Here is a 19,023-nt window from a genome sequence, read left to right on the forward strand (position 1 = left end):
GAAATAATAATATAGACATCTTTAAATTCCATTTATCTTTCAAGAAGAAGAAGAAGAAAGAGAAAAATGGAAGGGGAAATTCACAATTTCATTGTTGTATGGACTATTGTCTTAGCAAGTTTATGTTATTCTCACACCATAGCCAAATTCATCCCCAAAGGCAAATCAAGATTTGTGGCTATATTTCCAATAATTTGTCTATTTTTCATTCTTCCTCTTTATCTCATCTCCATTAATCTTGGTTGCACTACTTCTTTCTTCATTGCATGGCTAGCCAATTTCAAGATTCTTCTTTTTGTCTTTGGTAAAGGCCCTTTGTCATCAACCCCATCTCTACCACTATCAACATTCATTCCTTTGGCTTGTTTGCCTATAAAGTTTCAAAAAAATTCAACTAGTGATAATGTTGAAACCACAAAAAAGGCTACAAATTCAACTTTCAATTTTGTTACCAAGATTGCACTTTTAGCCATTTTGATAAGGGTGTATAATTATAAAGACAATTTGCATCCAAAAATCATTCTATTTTGTTATTGCCTCCACATTTACTTTATGCTAGAGATCATATTGATCATGGTTAGCGCCACAGTCCGAAGGGTGAGTCGAGTCGAGCTCGAGCCACCCTTCAATGAGCCTTACCTAGCTAGCTCACTTCAGGATTTTTGGGGCAAGAGGTGGAACCTCATGGTAACCAATATACTCCGTCCAACCGTATATGACCCTATACATTCAATGGTGGCAGACAGGATCTCGAGGAAGTGGGCCCCACTTCCAGCTGTGATCGCAACGTTTTTCGTCTCGGGGCTAATGCATGAACTGATTTTCTACTACAATGGAAGATTGAAACCTAATGGTGAAGTCATGATGTTCTTTCTCATTCATGGAGTGGCTTTGAGTCTTGAAATTGTTATCAAGAAAATTTTCAATGGAAAATTTTTGGTTCCTAGGATTATTTCTGGTCCATTAGCACTTTGTTTTATAATTTTCACAAGTTTTTGGTTGTTTTTTCCACCTTTTTTGAGGGGCAATACAGAGCTTAAAGCATGTACTGAATTTATTGCTTTCTTAGAATTTATTAGGTATGGTAAATTAATTAATCCTACCAGTATAACTTGTCCACTTCTATAAGAAAACATTTATTTTATGGTGGACGAATTATGATTGTATGAGGTATGATGGAATTAATTAATTTGAATGGCATGTGAGATTTCCTATTTTTTTGGTACTTTTGAAAAGATTAAAATGGTACATAGCTTACAATTTTTTTAAAAGCAATTGCACTTAAAGTGTGAAGAGAGAAGAAACTTCATAGTCTTGAGAGTGTGCATTTTCCGATATAGCTAGTGACCCCTTACTAGAGTCACTGCATCCCTCTATCTTTAATCGGAGGTTTCATATTTAAGTTTGAAAAATAAATAAACCCCTTGTAGAGAGCAGTTTCCTTTTAATTAGGCTATACATGATAAATCTGGATTAATCGAATTAATCATAAGTTTCGAATATCAAATATTTATTATACACAACAAAAAAGCTTTTTCTTGAAAAGAGAAAATTTTGAAATTAAAGGTTCTATAATTTGAGGTTGTTCTATTTCAATGTGAACAATTTATAACTAGTGTTACATGAATGGACAAGTGATATTGTCAGGACTAACTAGTTTACCATACCTAACAAATTCTAAAAAAGCAATAGATTCATTACATCCTTTAACATCTGGCTTACCCCTCAATAATGGTGGAAAAAACAACCAAAAACTTGTCAAAATTATAAATCCTAATGCTAATGGACCTGAAACAAACCTAGAGACCAAAAATTTGTCATTTAACAATTTCTTGACCATAATTTCAATACTTAAAGCTACACCATGAATAATAAAAAAACATGTGACTTCCCAACTAGGCTTCTCTCTTGAAATGTAGTAAAAAATCAGCTCATGCATTATCCCGGAGACGAAAAACGTCGCGAGCACCGCGGGAAGTGGGGCCCACTTCCTCGAGATTCGGTCCAACATCAATGACCGAACAGGGTCGTAAACAGTTGGACGAAGTATATTGGTTACCATGAGGTTCCATCTCTTGCCCCAGAAATCCTGAAGTGAGCTAGTCTTGTAAGGTTCATCAAAAGGTGGTTCGAGTTCGACTCGGCTCGCAACTCGAACCATAGTACTAACCATGGTTAATAAGATTTCTAGGAAAAAGTAAATGTGGAGGCAATAACAAAAGAGAAGGAGTTTTGGATGTAAATTGTCTTTATAATTATACACGCTAATCAAAGTGGCTAGAAGTGTAATCTTGGTAACAAGATTGAGAGTTGAATTTGTGGTCTTTTTTGTGGTTTCAACATTATCACTAGTTGAATATTTTTGATATTTTATAGGCAAACAAGCTAAGGGAATGAATGTTGAAAGTGGTAGAGGTGGGATTGATGACAAGGGTCCTTTACCAAAGGCAAAAAGAAGAATCTTGAAATTGGCTAGCCATGCAATGAAGAAAGAAGTAGTGCCACCAAGATTGATAGAGGTAAGATAAAGAGGAAGAATGAAAAATAGACAAACAATTGGAATTATGGCCACAAATCTTGATTTGCCATTTGGAAAGAATTTGACAATTGTGTGAGAATAACATAAACTTATTAAAACAATAGTCCATACCACTATGAAATTGTGGATCTCCCCTTCCATTTCTTCTCCTTCTTCTTCTTGGAAAAATATGGCTTTAACTAAGAGATAATTTTAGAAATAAAAAATGTAGTGATGATGGACCTAGGGGACACATGGAAGTGGGGTGGGTAGGGGTTCACTTAATTAAATTTAGTCTTTATACTGAGATATGTTTTATTGCACTTGATGAAAGAGATCTTGTATAATATAAAATAATCTATTCTTTTTATACTAATAATAATTTAATGAAATCAAATTATTTAAAAAACCAATTATACATATAGGTAATATCTTCTATGGAATTAACTTTTATCATTATAATGGTGTAAAGAATTTTTACATTATTAATATATTTTTATTTAACATGTTGTAAAAAAATATTTTATTAAACATGCTATTATAAAAGTGGCCAAGTTGAATTATACATTTTAAATTTTGAATTCGTTTTTGTTTCATCCCAACTTCTTTTTAATCATGGAAATCTTGTGAAATCTTTATCACAAGTATTTTGTGATAAATTAAAATCAGACAAACAAATTAAAAAATGAAGTATTTTTTATCTTGCCATTAAATTTTTTGAACTTTTTTGTTGGGTCCAAATAGCAGTGTGTAATAAAAGCAATGTTAGTCAAATTTGGAAGTCTGTTCTTCACCTACATTTGGAGTCCGCTCTCTTTTCTTGAATATTGGCCCCAAGTGTCACGTTCATCAAAGCTTATAACATTTCGTTGACCGTTTTAATTTGTTTGTCTCATTTTAATAAACATAGAATTGAAAAAAAAATTAAATTTTATAGACTTAAACAAAAAAAATTTGTACCAATATTTCCTTTGATAGTTGAAATTACTAGAATTTTCCATCTCGATGTTACTAAAGTTAAATTTGCATCGAAAGATCTCGATTTAATACAATATAATAGTCCATACAACAACGAAATTGTGAATCTTCCTTTCAATCTCTTTCTTCTTGCAAGATGATTCCAATAAAAAAACATTAATAGAGCATTTTTTGCTATTTATGATACAACATATTTTGTTGTGTGGTGAATATAGAAGACATATGGAAGTGGGGCCGGAGAGAAGGTTCACCTCTAATTCGTGTTGGTGTGTCCGCATCCTTTTGAGTGAATGAGAAAAAGAGAATTTTTATAAGCAACTCTAATGAAATCATTGCCTTACTAAATAAAAGAAATCACTATCAAACTGGTCATCTTATTGAAATATCAAAATTGTGCTCGGGCTAGTGATTATGAAATGAATTTTTGATATTTCCCACCTAAGATATTGTCATTTAAAATTGCTTTAATTTCTTAGAAAAATCACAATAATCTAGCCGTATGTAAATTTTAAATAATTTTTAAAAATCGAATATATATATATATATATATATATAAGAGGGGTGCTAGTGCTACCCACGACTATCTCGTGCCATTCCTTTCATTTTCAAGTGTTCCAATTTAAAATTGAAAGCATAACTTATTTATTTATTTACAACAAATTGAACAATTATTCTTTATATTTTATTTTCCAAGTCTTTAAAACTGGGATCTGATGTTATAAATAGAGCATGGACTTTTTAGATTCAAATGTTTGACATTTAAACTAATAACATATGTTACATACATGACTTGTTTGATATATAAGAGATTATGTATAGTTGGATATTTTAATAATCTCAATAATGACATGCTTGTTTGCGACGAAGTCACATAGATTAAACGGTAATTAGTTAAATATTCTTTATCGAAGATATATAAAAAAAATATTATTGCTTATATAGGTTAAAATTATTTTTTATATAAATAGTGTAAGTCTTGAACACTATTCGTCAAAATTTTTGGCGTCATCATTGATCGTCTTGATCTTGTGCAATACAATCAGACTTCTCTATAAGTGTCATTCTTTATAATAACATTTTATCATAACAATGACGATTTCTTTAGAATCGATTTTCATATTATGTTATATTATATGTTTTCTATAATTAACTATAAAAAAAATCTGAATAAATGATGTGATTATAGAGAAGTTTCATTGTATATATTTCTTAATTAATAACCATATGATGACTAATCTTATGTGACATCAAAATATTCCTTGCCTCCCTATGTTGACAATCATAACATATTATTTTTTTCTAATTAGAAACAAAAAAGGTATCTTTAAATTCAAGCCATCTTTCAAGAAGTAGAAGAAATTAACAAAGAAATGGAAGGGGAAATCCACAATTTCATTGTGATATGGACTATTGTCTTAACAAGTTTATGTTATTCTCACACAATTGTCAAATTCTTTCCAAATGGAAAATCAAGATTTGTGGCTATAATTCCAATTGTTTGTCTATTTTTCATTCTTCCTCTTTATCTTACTTCTATCAATCTTGGTGCCATTACTTCTTTTTTCATTGCATGGCTAGCCACTTTCAAGCTAATTCTTTTTGCTTTTGGTAAAGGCCCTTTGTCATCAATCCCACCTCTTTCACTTTTAACATTTATTCCATTGGCTTGTTTGCCTATAAAGTTTCAAACACCATCAACTAATACCACTCAAAGGGGTACAAAATCAACTTTAAATGTTGTTATCAACATTGCACTTCTAGCCATTTTGATATGGGTGTATACCTTTAAAGCCCATTTAAATCCAAATATTATTCTCCTTTTATATTGTTTCCACATTTATTACTCCCTAGAAATAATCTTGACCATGGTTAGCACCATGGTACGAGTCGTAAGTCAAGTCGAGCTCGAGCCACCCTTTGATGAGCCTTACAAAACTAGCTCGCTTCAAGATTTCTGGGGTAAAAGGTGGAACCTCATGGTAACTAAACTACTCCATATGACCGTTTACGTTCCTGTCCGGTCGATGATGACGGACAAGATCTCGAGGAAGTGGGCCCCACTTCCTGCGGTGATCGCGACGTTCTTCGTCTCGGGGCTAATGCATGAGCTGATTTTCTACAACATTGGAAGACTAAAGCCTAGTGGAGAAGTCACATGCTTCTTTATCATTAATGGGGTGGCTTTGACAATAGAAATTGTGATCAAGAAATTGTTGAATGGCAAAGTTTTGGTTCCTAAAATTATCTCAGGACCATTAGCAATAGGATTTATAATTTTGACAAGTTTTTGGTTGTTTTTTCCACCTTTTTTGAGGGGTAAAGCAGAAATTAAAGCATGTACTGAATTTATTGCTTTCTTAGAATTTGCCAAGTATGGTAACCTAGTTAGTCCTACCAATATCACATGTCCACTAGTACTATAGTCTATAAGACTACTACTAGTCATGCTTGAATAAAAATACATGTCTCTTTATCTTAATAAGGTAGTAGTAAGGTCTGCATACACTTTATTCTTTCAGACCTTACTTCGTAGAATTTCATTGAATATGTTATTATTGTCATTTGACTTAAAAAAAACAATCAAATGTTACTCTCATTTGATATCTAGGCAAATAGAGCCAGAATTTGCACTAAAAATATTCAAAATATGAAGAAATAAATGTACAAAGAAGTAGAAGGGGTTTTCTCCGTATCCCTAAACAATGTCTTATATACACATAAAAAATCATTTTAATGATATATAAAAAGTGCAATTTTTCATTCAAAGTTTTTTTCGAACCCTATTGACCTTACCTAGCTCCGTATGTAGGCTCAATGCCACTATTAACCCGCTTAGTAGCTTATAATGCGTTTTATGCTTTGTTTTCTTTTTAACACATTCCCTTGGTTTGTTTGCCTAAAAAGTTTCAAATATCATCAACTAAAACCATTCAAAAGAGTACAAAATCATCAACTCTAAATCTTGTTACCAAGATTGCACTCCTAGCCATTTTGATAAGAGTGTATAACTATAAAACCCATTTGAATCCAAATAGTTAATCTCTTTTTAAGCCGCCCTTTGATGAACCTTACAACTTACAAGACTAGCTCACTTCAAGATGTCTAGGGTAAAAAGGTGGGAACCTCATGATAACCAGCCTACTCCATACGACATGTTTGAATCTCCAAATTCAAAAGGTGTCACATAAATAAGAATAGGGGAATACTGTCTTATGTTAATTGTTATGTGTTGAGATTGATAAAAATCAATCAAATGATCCTTTAAGCGGGGTCATGTAGCTTAGATACAAGTTATGCTAGAATTAATTAGTATAATGCGAGATTAATTAATAATACTTCAATTAGATGAATGTTTTACAACGTACTCTATGGTACATGAATAAGAACCCATAGGGTGGCTAAATCAGCCAGTACATGACCTATATCCAAGTCGTTCCTCAGCCCGTTTTGGCCCGTTCAAATGTAATTCAGCACGCCCATTTGACACGCCTACTTGATGAATTATCTCAAAAATGTTGAATTCACAGCCCTAGTGACATCCTTAAAGAATGCACCAATTGCTTCATACTCTGCAAATGCTCTAACATCAGAATTACACCTTAACAATTGTGGAAAAAACAGCCAGAAACCCGTGATCATAACGAATCCAATGGTCAAGATTGTCCCGATAATCCGTGGTAGCTTAAATCTACCGTTAATCACCTTCTTAGCATAAATCTCGACGTTTAAACACACCCCATGTAGCAAAAAGAACCAAGTGATCTCCCAAGTGGGCTTAACCCGGCCCAAATAGTAAAATATCAGCTCATGCATTAGGCCCGAAACAGCAAATGTAGCCATCACCGCGGGAATTGGGGCCCACTTCCGGCCCAAAATGTTCGCGGATAGGCTTAACACGGGCTTGTATATAGTGGGCCTAAGGATACGAGTGACGATGAGATTCCAACGCTGGCCCCAAAAATCTTGTAGTGAAGTTGATAAATACGGTTCGTTGAACTGTGGTTCGAGCTGAAGCCCGAGAAGCCCGCGGGCCAAGCCCGAAACAATAGCTAGAATAATATCTAAGCTAAGGTAAATGTGGAAGCAATAGATGACCATAATGATATAGGGATGTATATAATCACTATAGTCATAAAATCTAATAATTAAAGCAAAAAGAAGTGTCTTTATGCCATAATTTAACTTTTGGCCTTCGTTGGAGTTTGCAAAAGAGGGAATTGGACTTTCTTGAAAATGGCCATTTTGTGCATACTCCTTTCCATTTTGCACAATAGAACCATTTTCAACTAACTTTTTAGATGGGGTTTCATAAAAATATCCATCTTGAAAAGGGTTGTTTTCAATTTTATCATCTGAGTTTGGAAATTGAGTTTCTTGAAAATGGTCATTTTTTGCAAAATCCTTTTTTTCAGATGAATTTAGAGATGGGGTTTCTTGAAAATGACTATTTTGATGAAAATTATCTCTATTAACCTCATTTTCCACATAAGGTTGAGATTTTTGTTGAATCTTGATAGGTAAACAAGCAAGAAATACAAATTTAATAATAGAAAGTGAAGAATCAGAAAGTGGACCTTGGTCAAAAGCAAGTAAAATAAGTTTAAAATTACAAAGCCAAGAAATGAAAAAACCAGTATTACCACAAAGATGAACAGAACTAATTTTAAGTGGAACATAAAGGAAAAAAAATATCACAGGTAAAAAAGAAAAGAGCCTAAATAAACCTTTTGGAAGAAATTTAGATGATAAATAGCAATAACAAAGTGATACATAAATTAATAACCATACCTTAATAAAACTTTCAATTTCTCCTTCTATCCAATATTTGATAACATCCTTGATATTTCCCTCCATAATATAACTTTGTTATTTATTTGTATAATAAAAAAAATTATTTCTTTTTATTGGTTTTGGTTTGGGATGAACAATTGTGAAGAAGTTAAAAAGATGGAGAACACAAAAAGTTGTGCTATGAAGAAGACATGTGACAAAATTCTGGATCTACTCCAACTTATTTTAATCAAGTCTATAAAATTATACTATATAGGAAAACCAATTGATTTTTGACACGTCATCTTAGAAATTAAGTAACATCTTAGTATAAAAACAAAAATCTCTTATCGATAAAAATGAAGATCTCTTACGTATAAAAATAAATTTAGGAAGCTCAAATCAAATACGTTTTAATAACTCAAGATTCATATTAGAAAATGAATTTGAGGAGAAGATGGAGCAATCTACATCTCGATCATTCAATTCACTCAAACATACCATTAATAGTTGAAGTTTTATTTTTCATAGTTATTGATCAATAAATATTCTAGTAGTAATTAAAGAATAATTAGTTGGAATTTGATAATGAATTCATGACAATTGGGTAGTGGATTAATAATTTAAAAATTGCAAGACTGTTTTCATGTCTTATTATTTTAAAGATAACCAGCCAGTTTTGAATATGTTAATATCTTCAAGTCAACATTCAAACATGGAATGCTTCTTTGTAAAGGAATTGTTTAGATCATTTTAATTAAACTAATATAAGTAATTTTATCTGAACCAAATAAGAATGGTAAAAATGGAAATATATAGGTTGACTAGTATTTTGAAGTTTATGGGGTGAGCAGTAAATATTTTTTATTTTTATCAAGAGCTTTTGATTCAAATTTTATTTACAAATCTTCAAAATGAGACTTCTCAATTAGAATTTAGATGAGTTGGATCTCAAAATAAATTCCACCCTCTATTGATCCACAACTCCCACATGTCACTACAAGTCAAAATTTCTGTATTACAAAATATAAAATCATCAAATTGCTTGATATTCCAGCAAAGAATTTGTCAACGCCCACCACCAATATTTTTGGAGATTTTCCAAGATTCTTACATATTTTAAAGGGATCGTTCACCCAAATAATCCGTCAGAATCATTATTTACTTTTTTTTTTTGCATATATATATATATAATTTCTATTGGCGAACTATTTTTAATTAAACGACTATTTAAGTTAATTCCTCATTCCTTCTTATCCTCTATTTTAGTTGGTGGTGAACTATCAACTTCAATCCTTTCTTTGGGACCATTTTTTTCTGCCAACTCTTTTCTTTTGGTCTCCTCTAAAATATTTTGTCAGAGTGTTTTAAATTTTGAACATTTAAAATTTATTTGTTATAATTGAGAATTTTTTAAAGGTCAATTGGCGCACAATTAGAAATTTGGTGGATAATGGCCCATTCGTCTACCTTTTTCCACTTAAGAATTAGGATTTTATCATTATTAGTGTTCGAGTCTATGACGTACACCTAACTCATACATCACGTGTTGGGCTCTTCTACCCTTCTCCACTATACAAGGCTTTTTGTTTTCATTTGGTTTCCCCAAAAGTGTTGTGCCAAAACAGAGTGCAATCCTCAGAGGATAATGGATCCATCCGTCTACTCTTTTCCGCTTAAATACCATACATTTTTATTTACAATAAGGTTTGAATCCATGACGTGCCCAATTTCCGACACATTATGTGCTGCGCTCTTATCACTAAAGCAAATCCCCGGATGACGATGTGAAACTCTTAAGTGTCGTTTGGTACGTGGGATAAGGCATCCCAGGATAAAATTTAGGTGGTCCTTTAATACTTTTAACGATGACTTTTATTTGATTTAGTGGCGGTTTGAGTTGCCACTAGTACTTTTATTTGTTTAGCGGCAATTTTAGTTGCCACTAAAACATACCTTTAGCAACGACTTTTACTTGATTAAGTGGCAATTTTTGTTATTGCAAAAACATACTTTTTGCGGCGACTTTTATATGAAGTTGTGGCGGTCTTAGTTGCCACCAATACTTACTTTTAGCGGCGATTCTTATAACAATTAATGGCAGTTTCAATTGCCACTAATACATTCTTTTTGCGGCGACTTCTATAGTAATTAGCGATGGTTTGAGTTGCCATTAATACTTACTTGTAACGGCGAGTTTTAAAGGAATTAGTGGCGATTTATGTTGCCACTATTACTTACTTTTAGCGATGACTTTTATAGGAATTAGTGACGGTTGTAGTTGCCACTAATACAATCTTTTTGTGGTGACTTTTATTTGTTTTAGTAGCATTTATGGTTGCAACTAATACTTACATTTAGCGGCGACTTTTATTAGTTGTAGTGCCGGTTTTAGATGCACTAAAACTTACTTGTAGCGACAACTTTTATTTGTTTTGGTGGCGATTTTAGTTGATACTACTACTTTCTTTTTGCGGTGACTATTGTAGAATTTAGTGGCGGTTTTAGTTGACACTAATACATTCTTTTAGCGGTGACTTTAATTTGTTTTAGTGGCGACTATAGTTGCCACTAAATACATGCATTTAGCGGCGACTGTTATTTGTTTTGGTGGCGACAATAGTTGCCACTAAAACTAACCTTTAGCGGCAATTGTTATTTGTTTTAGTGGCGACTACAGTTGCCACAAATACGAACCTTTAGCGGCGACTTTAATGGGTTTTAGAGGCGGCAACAGTTGCCACTAATACAATCCTTTAGCGGCGAATTTTTTTACTTTTAGTGGCGACTATAATTGCCACTAATACTAATTTTTAGCGGCGGCATTTATTTGTTTTAGTGGCGACTACAATTGCCACTAATACTAATTTCTAGCGGCGACCTTTTAGGTTTTACTGGCGACCCATGTTGCCACGAATACAAATCTTTAGCGGCGACTTTCTTTAGATTTAGTGTAATTGCCACTAATACTAATTTTTAGCGGCGACATTTATTTGTTTTAGTGGTGACTATAGTTGCCACTAATACTTACTTTTAGCAGCGACTTTTAAATGTTTTAGTGGCGACTAATGATGCCAGTAATAGTTACTTTTAGAGGCGACTTTTTTTTGTTTTAGTGGCGACTATAGTTGCCACTAATACTAACCATTAGCGGCGACCTTTTAGGTTTTACTGGCGACCCATGTTGCCACGAATACAAATCTTTAGCGGCGACTTTCTTTAGATTTAGTGGAATTGCCACTAATACTAATTTTTAGCGGCGACATTTATTTGTTTTAGTGGTGACTATAGTTGCCACTAATACTTACTTTTAGCAACGACTTTTAAATCTTTTAGTGGCGACTAATGATGCCACTAATAGTTACTTTTAGAGGCAACTTCTTTTTGTTTTAGTGGCGACTATAGTTGCCACTAAAACTAACCTTTAGCGGCGACCTTTTAGGTTTTAGTGGCGACCCCTGTTGCCACGAATACAAATCTTTAGCGGCGACTTTCTTTAGGTTTAGTGGCGACTATAATTGCCACTAATACTAACTTTTAGCGGCGACATTTATTTGTTTTAGTGGTGACTATAGTTGCCATTAATACGTACTTTTAGCAGCGACTTTTGTTTGTTTTAGTGGCGACTATAGTTGCTATTAATACGTACTTTTAGCGCGTCTTGTATTTATTTTGGCGACTATAGTTGCCACTAATACTTACTTTTAGCAGCAACTTTTATTTGTTTTAGTGGCGGTTTTCTTTTGCCACTAATACTTAGTTTTAGGGGCGTCTCTTATATTAATCTGTGGTTGTTTTAGTTGCGTTTTGCGGCAATTCTTATATCAATTAATGGAGGTTTAGTTTCCACCAACACTATCGTTTAGCGACATCTATTCTATGATGTAGTGGCGGTTTTAGTTGCCAATAATACTAACGTTTAGCGGCAACTTCTATGTTAATTAGTGGCGGTTTTCAGGGGCGGACCTACGTGGCGCGAACACCCTCGATGAAAAATTACATTGTATATAGAGGGTAGACTTCTGATTTTAGACGTATAGATAGTAAAATGAACCCCCTCAACAACCAAAAGAGGAGCGTGGCTCACTGGCAAAGGGGTTCATTGCTAAACTACATGTCCCGAGTTTGACTTTTTTTTTTTTTTGCTTTGAAAAGTCTGAGATGGGCTCAGTTTTGGGCTTAGGATACCCAATAAAAGGCCTCATTATTTTTGGATTCAATCTAAAATTATATTATTTTTGTTTTTTTTAAAAAATTTTCTTTTTATGTTATATCTTTTTCTCAATTTATCTTTGTTTAAATTTATTAGCCACATTTTTTTTATATTTTATCTTTTATTGTTCTTATTTATGTTGCTCATTTTATTTCTCTATAACTCTCTTCTCATGTACTAACTTAAAGAAACTCTTTGAGAAAATGATGAATTGTTATTAAATTTAAAATTGAATTAGAAAATTATTATATAAAATAAAGTAAATTAAGATTAATCGAATAGAAAACTTTAAAAGTTGTGAATATTCTTTTAATAAAATGTATTTAATTGAATTTTTTCGTAATTTCATCGTATCTCTTTTTTACTATTTTCAAGTCGATTCTAAAGAGATTAAAACTAAATTAAACTTATTTGATTGGTTCATAATTTGTTTTTTTAACAAATGATTAATCTAGTAAATTGAATTAAATAAACTAAATATATCGACGATATCATTTATTTATCTTCGGAATATTCACTATAACATTAGTAACTCAATCTTTACACATTTCTAAAGAATCTTGATGGTTTTTATGTAACATATGATTAAATGTGCACTAATTCAAATTTTAGAAAAAAATCTAAAAAGATGAATACTACAAAATAAAAGGAAAGACACTAGAAATTTTAAAAGTTCGATGGACCAGAGTAAAAGTAGGAAGAACCTAAACACAACATGACAATATAAGTTAAATTTAGTGGATTAAAATTAAAAATTTCCTCCCATGTCACTCGGTTTTTCATCTTGTAACTTTTACGTGTTTACTTTTTTATACTTCGAACCCCCTCAACAAAAATGTTGGATCCGCCACTGGCGGTTTTAGCTGCCACTAATATTAACTTTTAGCGGCGTCCTTTTTTTTATTATTTGGTGGGAGCATCAACTCTTATATGTGTTTTTGCGCCTGTTTAGTTGCCACCCAAGGATACTACCTTTTAGCAACGTATTATATATATGTAAAGGAGATTATAGTTGCCACTAATACTATTTTTTATTGTTGATTAGTATTTGTATTTGCGGCGTCTTTAGTTGCTACTAATACTATCTCTTATGACGACTATTAGATGCATTCGTGGTGTTTAATTTGCTGCTAATACTTACTTTTAGGGGCAACGATGACTAAAGTTGTTGCTAATACATGCTCTTAGTAGTGACTAATTGTGGCATTCACAGCGACTAAAGTTGAAGTTAATGCAAACTTTTAGCAGTGATTAATATAGGTTTTAGTGGCAACAAATGTCGCTGCTAATGCATAATTTTTGCTGACTATTTTTAATTTAAACGACTGAATAGACGACTATTTAAGTTATTTCCTCTTAATCCTCTACTTTAGTTGGTGGTGAACTATCAACTTCAATCTTTTCTTTTGGACCATTTTTTTCTGCCAACTCTACTTTTTGGTCTCCTCTAAAGTATTTTGTCACAAACAAGTGTTTTAAATTTTTAACATTTAAAATTTATCTTTTATAATGGAGAAATTTTTGAAGGTTAATTGGCGTACAATTAGAAATTTGGTGGATAGTGGCCCATCCGTCTACTTTTTCCCACTTAATTAAGAATTAGGATTTTAACCTAATTAGTGTTCGAGTCTATGACGTACGTCTAACTCATACATCACGTGTTGGGCTCTTCTACCCTTCTCCACTATACAAGGCTTTTTGTTTTCATTTGGTTTCCCCAAAAGTGTTGCGCCAAAACAGAGTGCAATCCTCGGAGGATAATGGATCCATCCGTCTACTCTTTTCCGCTTAAATATCATATGTTTTTATTTACAATAAGGTTTGAATCCATGACGTGCCCAATTTCCGAAACATTATGTGTTGCGCTCTTATCACTAAAGCAAATCCCCGGATGACGATGTGAAACTTTTAAGGGTCGTTTGGTACGTGGGATAAGGCATCCCGGGATAAATTTGCTTTATCCCATATTTGATTTAAGATATTAGCTAATCCTGGGATGGTTTTATCCCGATATTTGTAAACAATGGGATTACTATCTAATATAGAAGGCGTGATAAAGATATCCCATGAATATCTTCGTTTATCCTATCCTGTGTACCAAACAACCACATGACATGTATTTTTAGGTATGTCATAAATTTACATGGGGCATAATCTCAACAAAAGTAAAATATAAGAACCAAAAGAGCTAACCATACGAGTTTCAATCTTTTATAGGTTCTTACCAAGCAAAATCATGAACAATCATGCCAATGCATTACTGTCAAGATCAATTATGGGGGAAATGAAGGTGGAAGAAGTGGTTGAGAAAGCCAAAAGAAAATTCAAAGTAACTAAAGTCAAGGGAGAAAAGTAGCTAAAGAACATAACTTTGACAAACTTTAGTTGTAAGGTAAGTAAAAGAATGCAATATCATAATGAGGATACGGAAAGGAAAAAATATATATACGACGGCCGTGCTCGGACCTGACCGCGCCCTTTTGGGCTGGCCGAGCTCATGCAACGCCGGCATCAATGAGGAATGCACATTATCTTTCTCAAAAGAAATGGAAAAAAAGATTAAGAATTTGATGAACAAAATATCTAGATTCTTGAAAAGATTTCTTCACAGTTTTACAATATTCAAAAAGCACACTTATGCACATGAAACTTGATAGAGAGAAAGGCAAAAAATAAGAGCTTTTTGTCATATAATCAATTGTATCAGGTTGTTTTCTCTCTATTGCACCCTTTTTTATCTCTTCTGAAAAACTAGCAGGAAAAAAAAGTTGAGATAATTACGAAGAACGAAAACAAGTATAGCATGGGGCTCCGATTCATGTCATGGTGTTGTCGTTCATTTTTGCTGCCACTCTTTCTTGATTTCGAATGTATAGTTGATCTCCAAATAGCACTTGTTATCGTCATCAAGGAACTGCAGCGGAAGCAAACAACAAGAAAAATGACTTAATATGGTATGCTTAGACGCATGCTTTAGTTGTGTCTTACCTACTAGGTCCCAAAAAAAAAAAGTTGTCTGGTGTACGAAGGATCCAGTATTCGCTCAGGGTCCAGGGAAGGGTCGCACCCCAAAGAGGTATTAAAGTAGGCAGCCTATCATGACACAAGCATCATTGGCTGATTCCACCTCACAAACCAGATAGTATTTTAGGTGGTCCTTTAATACAAGACTTAAAACTAGTCGAAACAAAAAGAGGTCCCATGTAAAAGATAAAGGGACCATATGCAAAGAACTGCAGCCTCACTATCAGTCTACCAGATTGAAGACAATAACGACCGCCAAATTAAATGCATGAGATAAGCTTGAAGATTCTCTTGTAACTTAGCCATGCACAAGACTAGATTGAATGGTAGATATGGAATATGTTAAGAGCATAAATGAGAAAGAAAAATCACCTTTGTCCTTGCCGAGTAAGATCCTCTTGCGAAAATGCCAGAAGGGGTGGTTTCTTCTGGCATTTCGTGTGTATAGGGCTCCAGTTGAGGACTAAACGCCCCAATCATCTGTTTTGTGCTGTCAACTGAAACAACATTCGTTAAACGGGAAAACGTTACCTAAAAGCATCAAGAATAAACTACATAGGCCTAAAAATGACATTCATATAGAGGGGGAAATGTGAAGGGACACGACATAGTACCTTTGATACCGGTTTTCCAAACTGCATTTGTGTATTTAAGACCTGTTACTATATTATTGTTGATCTGGAACGTAAATTTTAGGCTGTATTTGCTCCCTTCTTTCAGAGCAAACCATGGGCTCTTGGGATTTCCGTCCTCAGGGATAGGGAGAACAATATCAGATCTACCGGGCGACTTAATTGCAAGGCTCAAGATCTTCACTTCCGGATCCAAGGATTCTACATTATTCAGCAGTCACGGAAAGTGTCAAGATTTATATCAGCGCAGAAACAGAAATGCTTCTAGTATGTGTCTAAAGGCTCATTAAGATTATATCAACCACCAAGTTCTACTGATAAGTTTCATAGTGTCAAAGTAAACAGAATAGACTAAACGAATAGAGGAAAATCGAGTAAAGAGATTTTTGGAGTTCCTCACCATAACATATCTTGAAAATGAAGGTAACATGGAAGGAGCTGTTCACTCACCACCACCAACAACAACACGGACCTTACCCCTACCTCGTGGAGGTAGAGAGGTTATTTCCGAAAGGCCCTCCACTCAAGTAATGAACACGAAATCAATATGAAAAGAAAATATACAAGTAAAGAGGACATTGTACTCCTTCCATCCCAAAAATAATTGTCAAGTTTTGCCTTCTCACGAGTCAGTTTGCCTAATCTTCATAGCTAAACTGAATTGAATTAATTTAATATTTTAAAACCTAAAATTTAGATATTCAAAAATTATACGAAAAGTATTGTAAGTTTAAATTCTTCTCATATCAAAAAATACCTCTCGAAATGTTGGTCAAAGTTCATATAATTTGAATTTCGAGAAGCGAAAAGTGATTAGTATTTTAGTAGGGAGGGAGTATATGCATATTAATCTTTTCTCAAAAAGAAGGGGAAACAATGGAGAAACAGTAAAGCTGTCTCCGTGATAGGTCACACAGATTCGAACTGTGCAATCAGCCATAGGCTGTTTACATCACACACCTTGGGGCGTGGTCCTCCCTTCTACGGAGGTGCTCCTTTTTACTCTTTCCTCAAAAACCAAAAATCAGAAATTCAAGAAAGTTGAAGGAGCAAATCTGAAATCAAACACAATATTTACCTCCAACAGCATTGATATCCACACTTCCAAGGAGCTGCTCCTTCCACCTTCTCAAACTCTCATCATCCTAAAAGCAAACATTGAATCAAATCAAAACAAACAGCACAAAATAAACATTAAAAAGGAATAAAGACAACATTTTTCTTTTCATTTCAAGAAAATTAAAAGGAAGAATCAAAATAAACAGAACATTCAAGAAACATTTAAGAAGGGACAAAGATGCAATCTTTTTTATCTTTCAAGAAAACAAAAAAAAAAGGTGAAATCTTTTTCATTCGACATCTGATATCCGCATTAAAGCTCAACTAAATTAAAATTCACATTGAAAGTCCCACGAGGGCCTGAAGCGTTCCCTAACTAAGACTAGCCTAAAGATACAATCTTTTTTATCTTTCAAGATAACTAAAAAGGGGAAGATGTCTAGTATCCACATTGAGATAGGATAAAAGTCCCACTCATGGCCAAAGCGCTCCCTCGTGGACAAAGCGTTCCCTAACTAAAATGACTTTAAAGATGCAATCTTTTTTATCTTTCAAGAAAACAAAAAAGGGAATATTTCTCATCCTATGTCCGATATCCACATTGAGCCCTGATTAAATCCATATTCACACCTCAACATGGCTCAAAACTCAAGAAATGTTATAAACAAAAGAACTCAACACACCTTATCCTTTTCAAATGTTTCTTTGAGTGTGCATTGAGGACCTAACTCAATCTTGTTATTAGCTTCATCATCATCCTCTTCATGATCAGTAGTATAAATAGAACTTTCACTCATTTGCCTATTAACCCTATTGCCCTCAACAGGACCACCATCATTCTCAATCTCAGGGTCAAAATCAGCCACAATTCCCTTATTACCCTCAGAAATTGTTGCTGACCCTGCTTTACCTTCTACCTTATTATCATCAAAACCCATGTTCTTGCTGTTTTCAGCAACTCTAACAGCCAAGGACATTAACAAAAAAAAACAAGTTTTCTTGGCCAAACAAACACAAAAATGAATAAAAACAAAAGGGATTTTTACTAGTTTTGTTCTAACTTATGACAAGAAAAGAAAAGAACTAGAAAAACCCAAAAAGAAAAAACAACAACATTGAAGAAAGGCTAAAAAGAATTCCCCTTTATAAAAAAACAAGAATTTATTTGGATCATTGTTGAAAAAAAAATGATTTTTAAAAAAAAAATATGCTTGAGTTGTGAGAAAATGGTCAAAAGTATTGTTTACTACAATGGTAAAGAAGGAAAAGACACCAAGAAAAAAAGTGAGAAAAATAAGGAGGGGTTTGGTTTTTTCAAGGTACAAAATGGAAATGGTCTTGTGGTGATCCAAATATTGTGAGAATTAAAAATTGAAAAATATGAGTAATAATATAGTCTCGTTTCAATTTGTTTGTCTGATTTTAACTTGACATGAAATTTTTTTTCTTGTAAACTTAAACATGTCACGTAAGACTCGCTATGTCATGTTTTTCTTATTATTTTCTATGTCTTCTTTACTTCTGTATTATCATGCTAGCTGATTTAATGTTCGTTACTCGAATCGAGGGTTTTCTATAAATAGTATTTCTATCCCCTCAAGATAATATTAAGGTTTGCGTACATTTACTGTCCTCGTATCCTTAAGGAGTTATCAAAAAAGAAAAAAGAAAAAGAGCTATTTTTTTTATAAAAAAAAAAAAACTAAGAGAAGAGTAATAATTATAGTATTTCAGTATAATATAAGATATAATAATAATGGTGGAGAGATCGTGAAGGTCACTTGGGAGACAGCTTAAGATTGGGTGTAAGAGAGGAATTTTAACTAATT

The 19,023-nt window shown here is 33.2% G+C and overlaps 5 protein-coding genes across 5 annotated transcripts; 2 read left to right on the forward strand and 3 right to left on the reverse strand.

Annotated features, from left to right (window-relative positions):
- The first annotated feature begins 26 nt into the window (after positions 1-26).
- LOC125817926 (acyl-CoA--sterol O-acyltransferase 1-like) lies at positions 27-1,128 on the forward strand. Its single transcript, XM_049497430.1, has one exon. It carries the CDS (start codon positions 67-69, stop codon positions 1,126-1,128), a length of 1,062 nt encoding a protein of 353 aa, XP_049353387.1. The 5' UTR covers positions 27-66.
- Positions 1,129-1,567: 439 nt separating this feature from the next.
- Positions 1,568-2,771, reverse strand: LOC125817833 (probable long-chain-alcohol O-fatty-acyltransferase 5). The gene has a single exon (XM_049497345.1). It carries the CDS (start codon positions 2,678-2,680, stop codon positions 1,619-1,621), a length of 1,062 nt encoding a protein of 353 aa, XP_049353302.1. The 5' UTR covers positions 2,681-2,771; the 3' UTR covers positions 1,568-1,618.
- Positions 2,772-4,866: 2,095 nt separating this feature from the next.
- LOC125817853 (acyl-CoA--sterol O-acyltransferase 1-like) lies at positions 4,867-5,919 on the forward strand. Its single transcript, XM_049497362.1, has one exon. The coding sequence runs from the start codon at positions 4,867-4,869 to the stop codon at positions 5,917-5,919; it is 1,053 nt and encodes a 350-aa protein (XP_049353319.1).
- An 883-nt stretch (positions 5,920-6,802) lies between these two features.
- LOC125817883 (acyl-CoA--sterol O-acyltransferase 1-like) lies at positions 6,803-8,474 on the reverse strand. The gene has a single exon (XM_049497390.1). The coding sequence runs from the start codon at positions 8,348-8,350 to the stop codon at positions 6,998-7,000; it is 1,353 nt and encodes a 450-aa protein (XP_049353347.1). The 5' UTR covers positions 8,351-8,474; the 3' UTR covers positions 6,803-6,997.
- A 6,571-nt stretch (positions 8,475-15,045) lies between these two features.
- LOC125817830 (rho GDP-dissociation inhibitor 1-like) lies at positions 15,046-18,375 on the reverse strand. The gene is made up of 5 exons (XM_049497341.1): positions 17,878-18,375; positions 17,214-17,280; positions 16,118-16,336; positions 15,876-16,000; positions 15,046-15,393 (listed from the first exon to the last, which is right to left on the reverse strand). Exons 1-5 carry the CDS (start codon positions 18,169-18,171, stop codon positions 15,316-15,318), a joined length of 783 nt encoding a protein of 260 aa, XP_049353298.1. The 5' UTR covers positions 18,172-18,375; the 3' UTR covers positions 15,046-15,315.
- Positions 18,376-19,023: the final 648 nt, after the last annotated feature.

The sequence above is a fragment of the Solanum verrucosum genome, unplaced genomic scaffold, assembly GCF_900185275.1.
Source record: "Solanum verrucosum unplaced genomic scaffold, falcon-dt-bn FXZP01000254.1, whole genome shotgun sequence".
In the NCBI taxonomy this organism is placed as follows: Eukaryota; Viridiplantae; Streptophyta; class Magnoliopsida; order Solanales; family Solanaceae; genus Solanum; species Solanum verrucosum.

Coding starts and splice junctions, on each gene's coding strand:
- LOC125817830 (XM_049497341.1), bottom strand. CDS start 18,171: ATGTCCTTGGCTGTTAGAGTTGCTGAAAACAGCAAGAACATGGGTTTT. Junction 17,281..17,877: donor AAACATTTGAAAAGGATAAG/GTGTGTTGAGTT, acceptor GTTTGCTTTTAG/GATGATGAGAGTTTGAGAAG. Junction 15,394..15,875: donor CTTACTCGGCAAGGACAAAG/GTGATTTTTCTT, acceptor CTTCCGCTGCAG/TTCCTTGATGACGATAACAA.
- LOC125817833 (XM_049497345.1), bottom strand. CDS start 2,680: ATGGAAGGGGAGATCCACAATTTCATAGTGGTATGGACTATTGTTTTA.
- LOC125817883 (XM_049497390.1), bottom strand. CDS start 8,350: ATGGAGGGAAATATCAAGGATGTTATCAAATATTGGATAGAAGGAGAA.
- LOC125817926 (XM_049497430.1), top strand. CDS start 67: ATGGAAGGGGAAATTCACAATTTCATTGTTGTATGGACTATTGTCTTA.
- LOC125817853 (XM_049497362.1), top strand. CDS start 4,867: ATGGAAGGGGAAATCCACAATTTCATTGTGATATGGACTATTGTCTTA.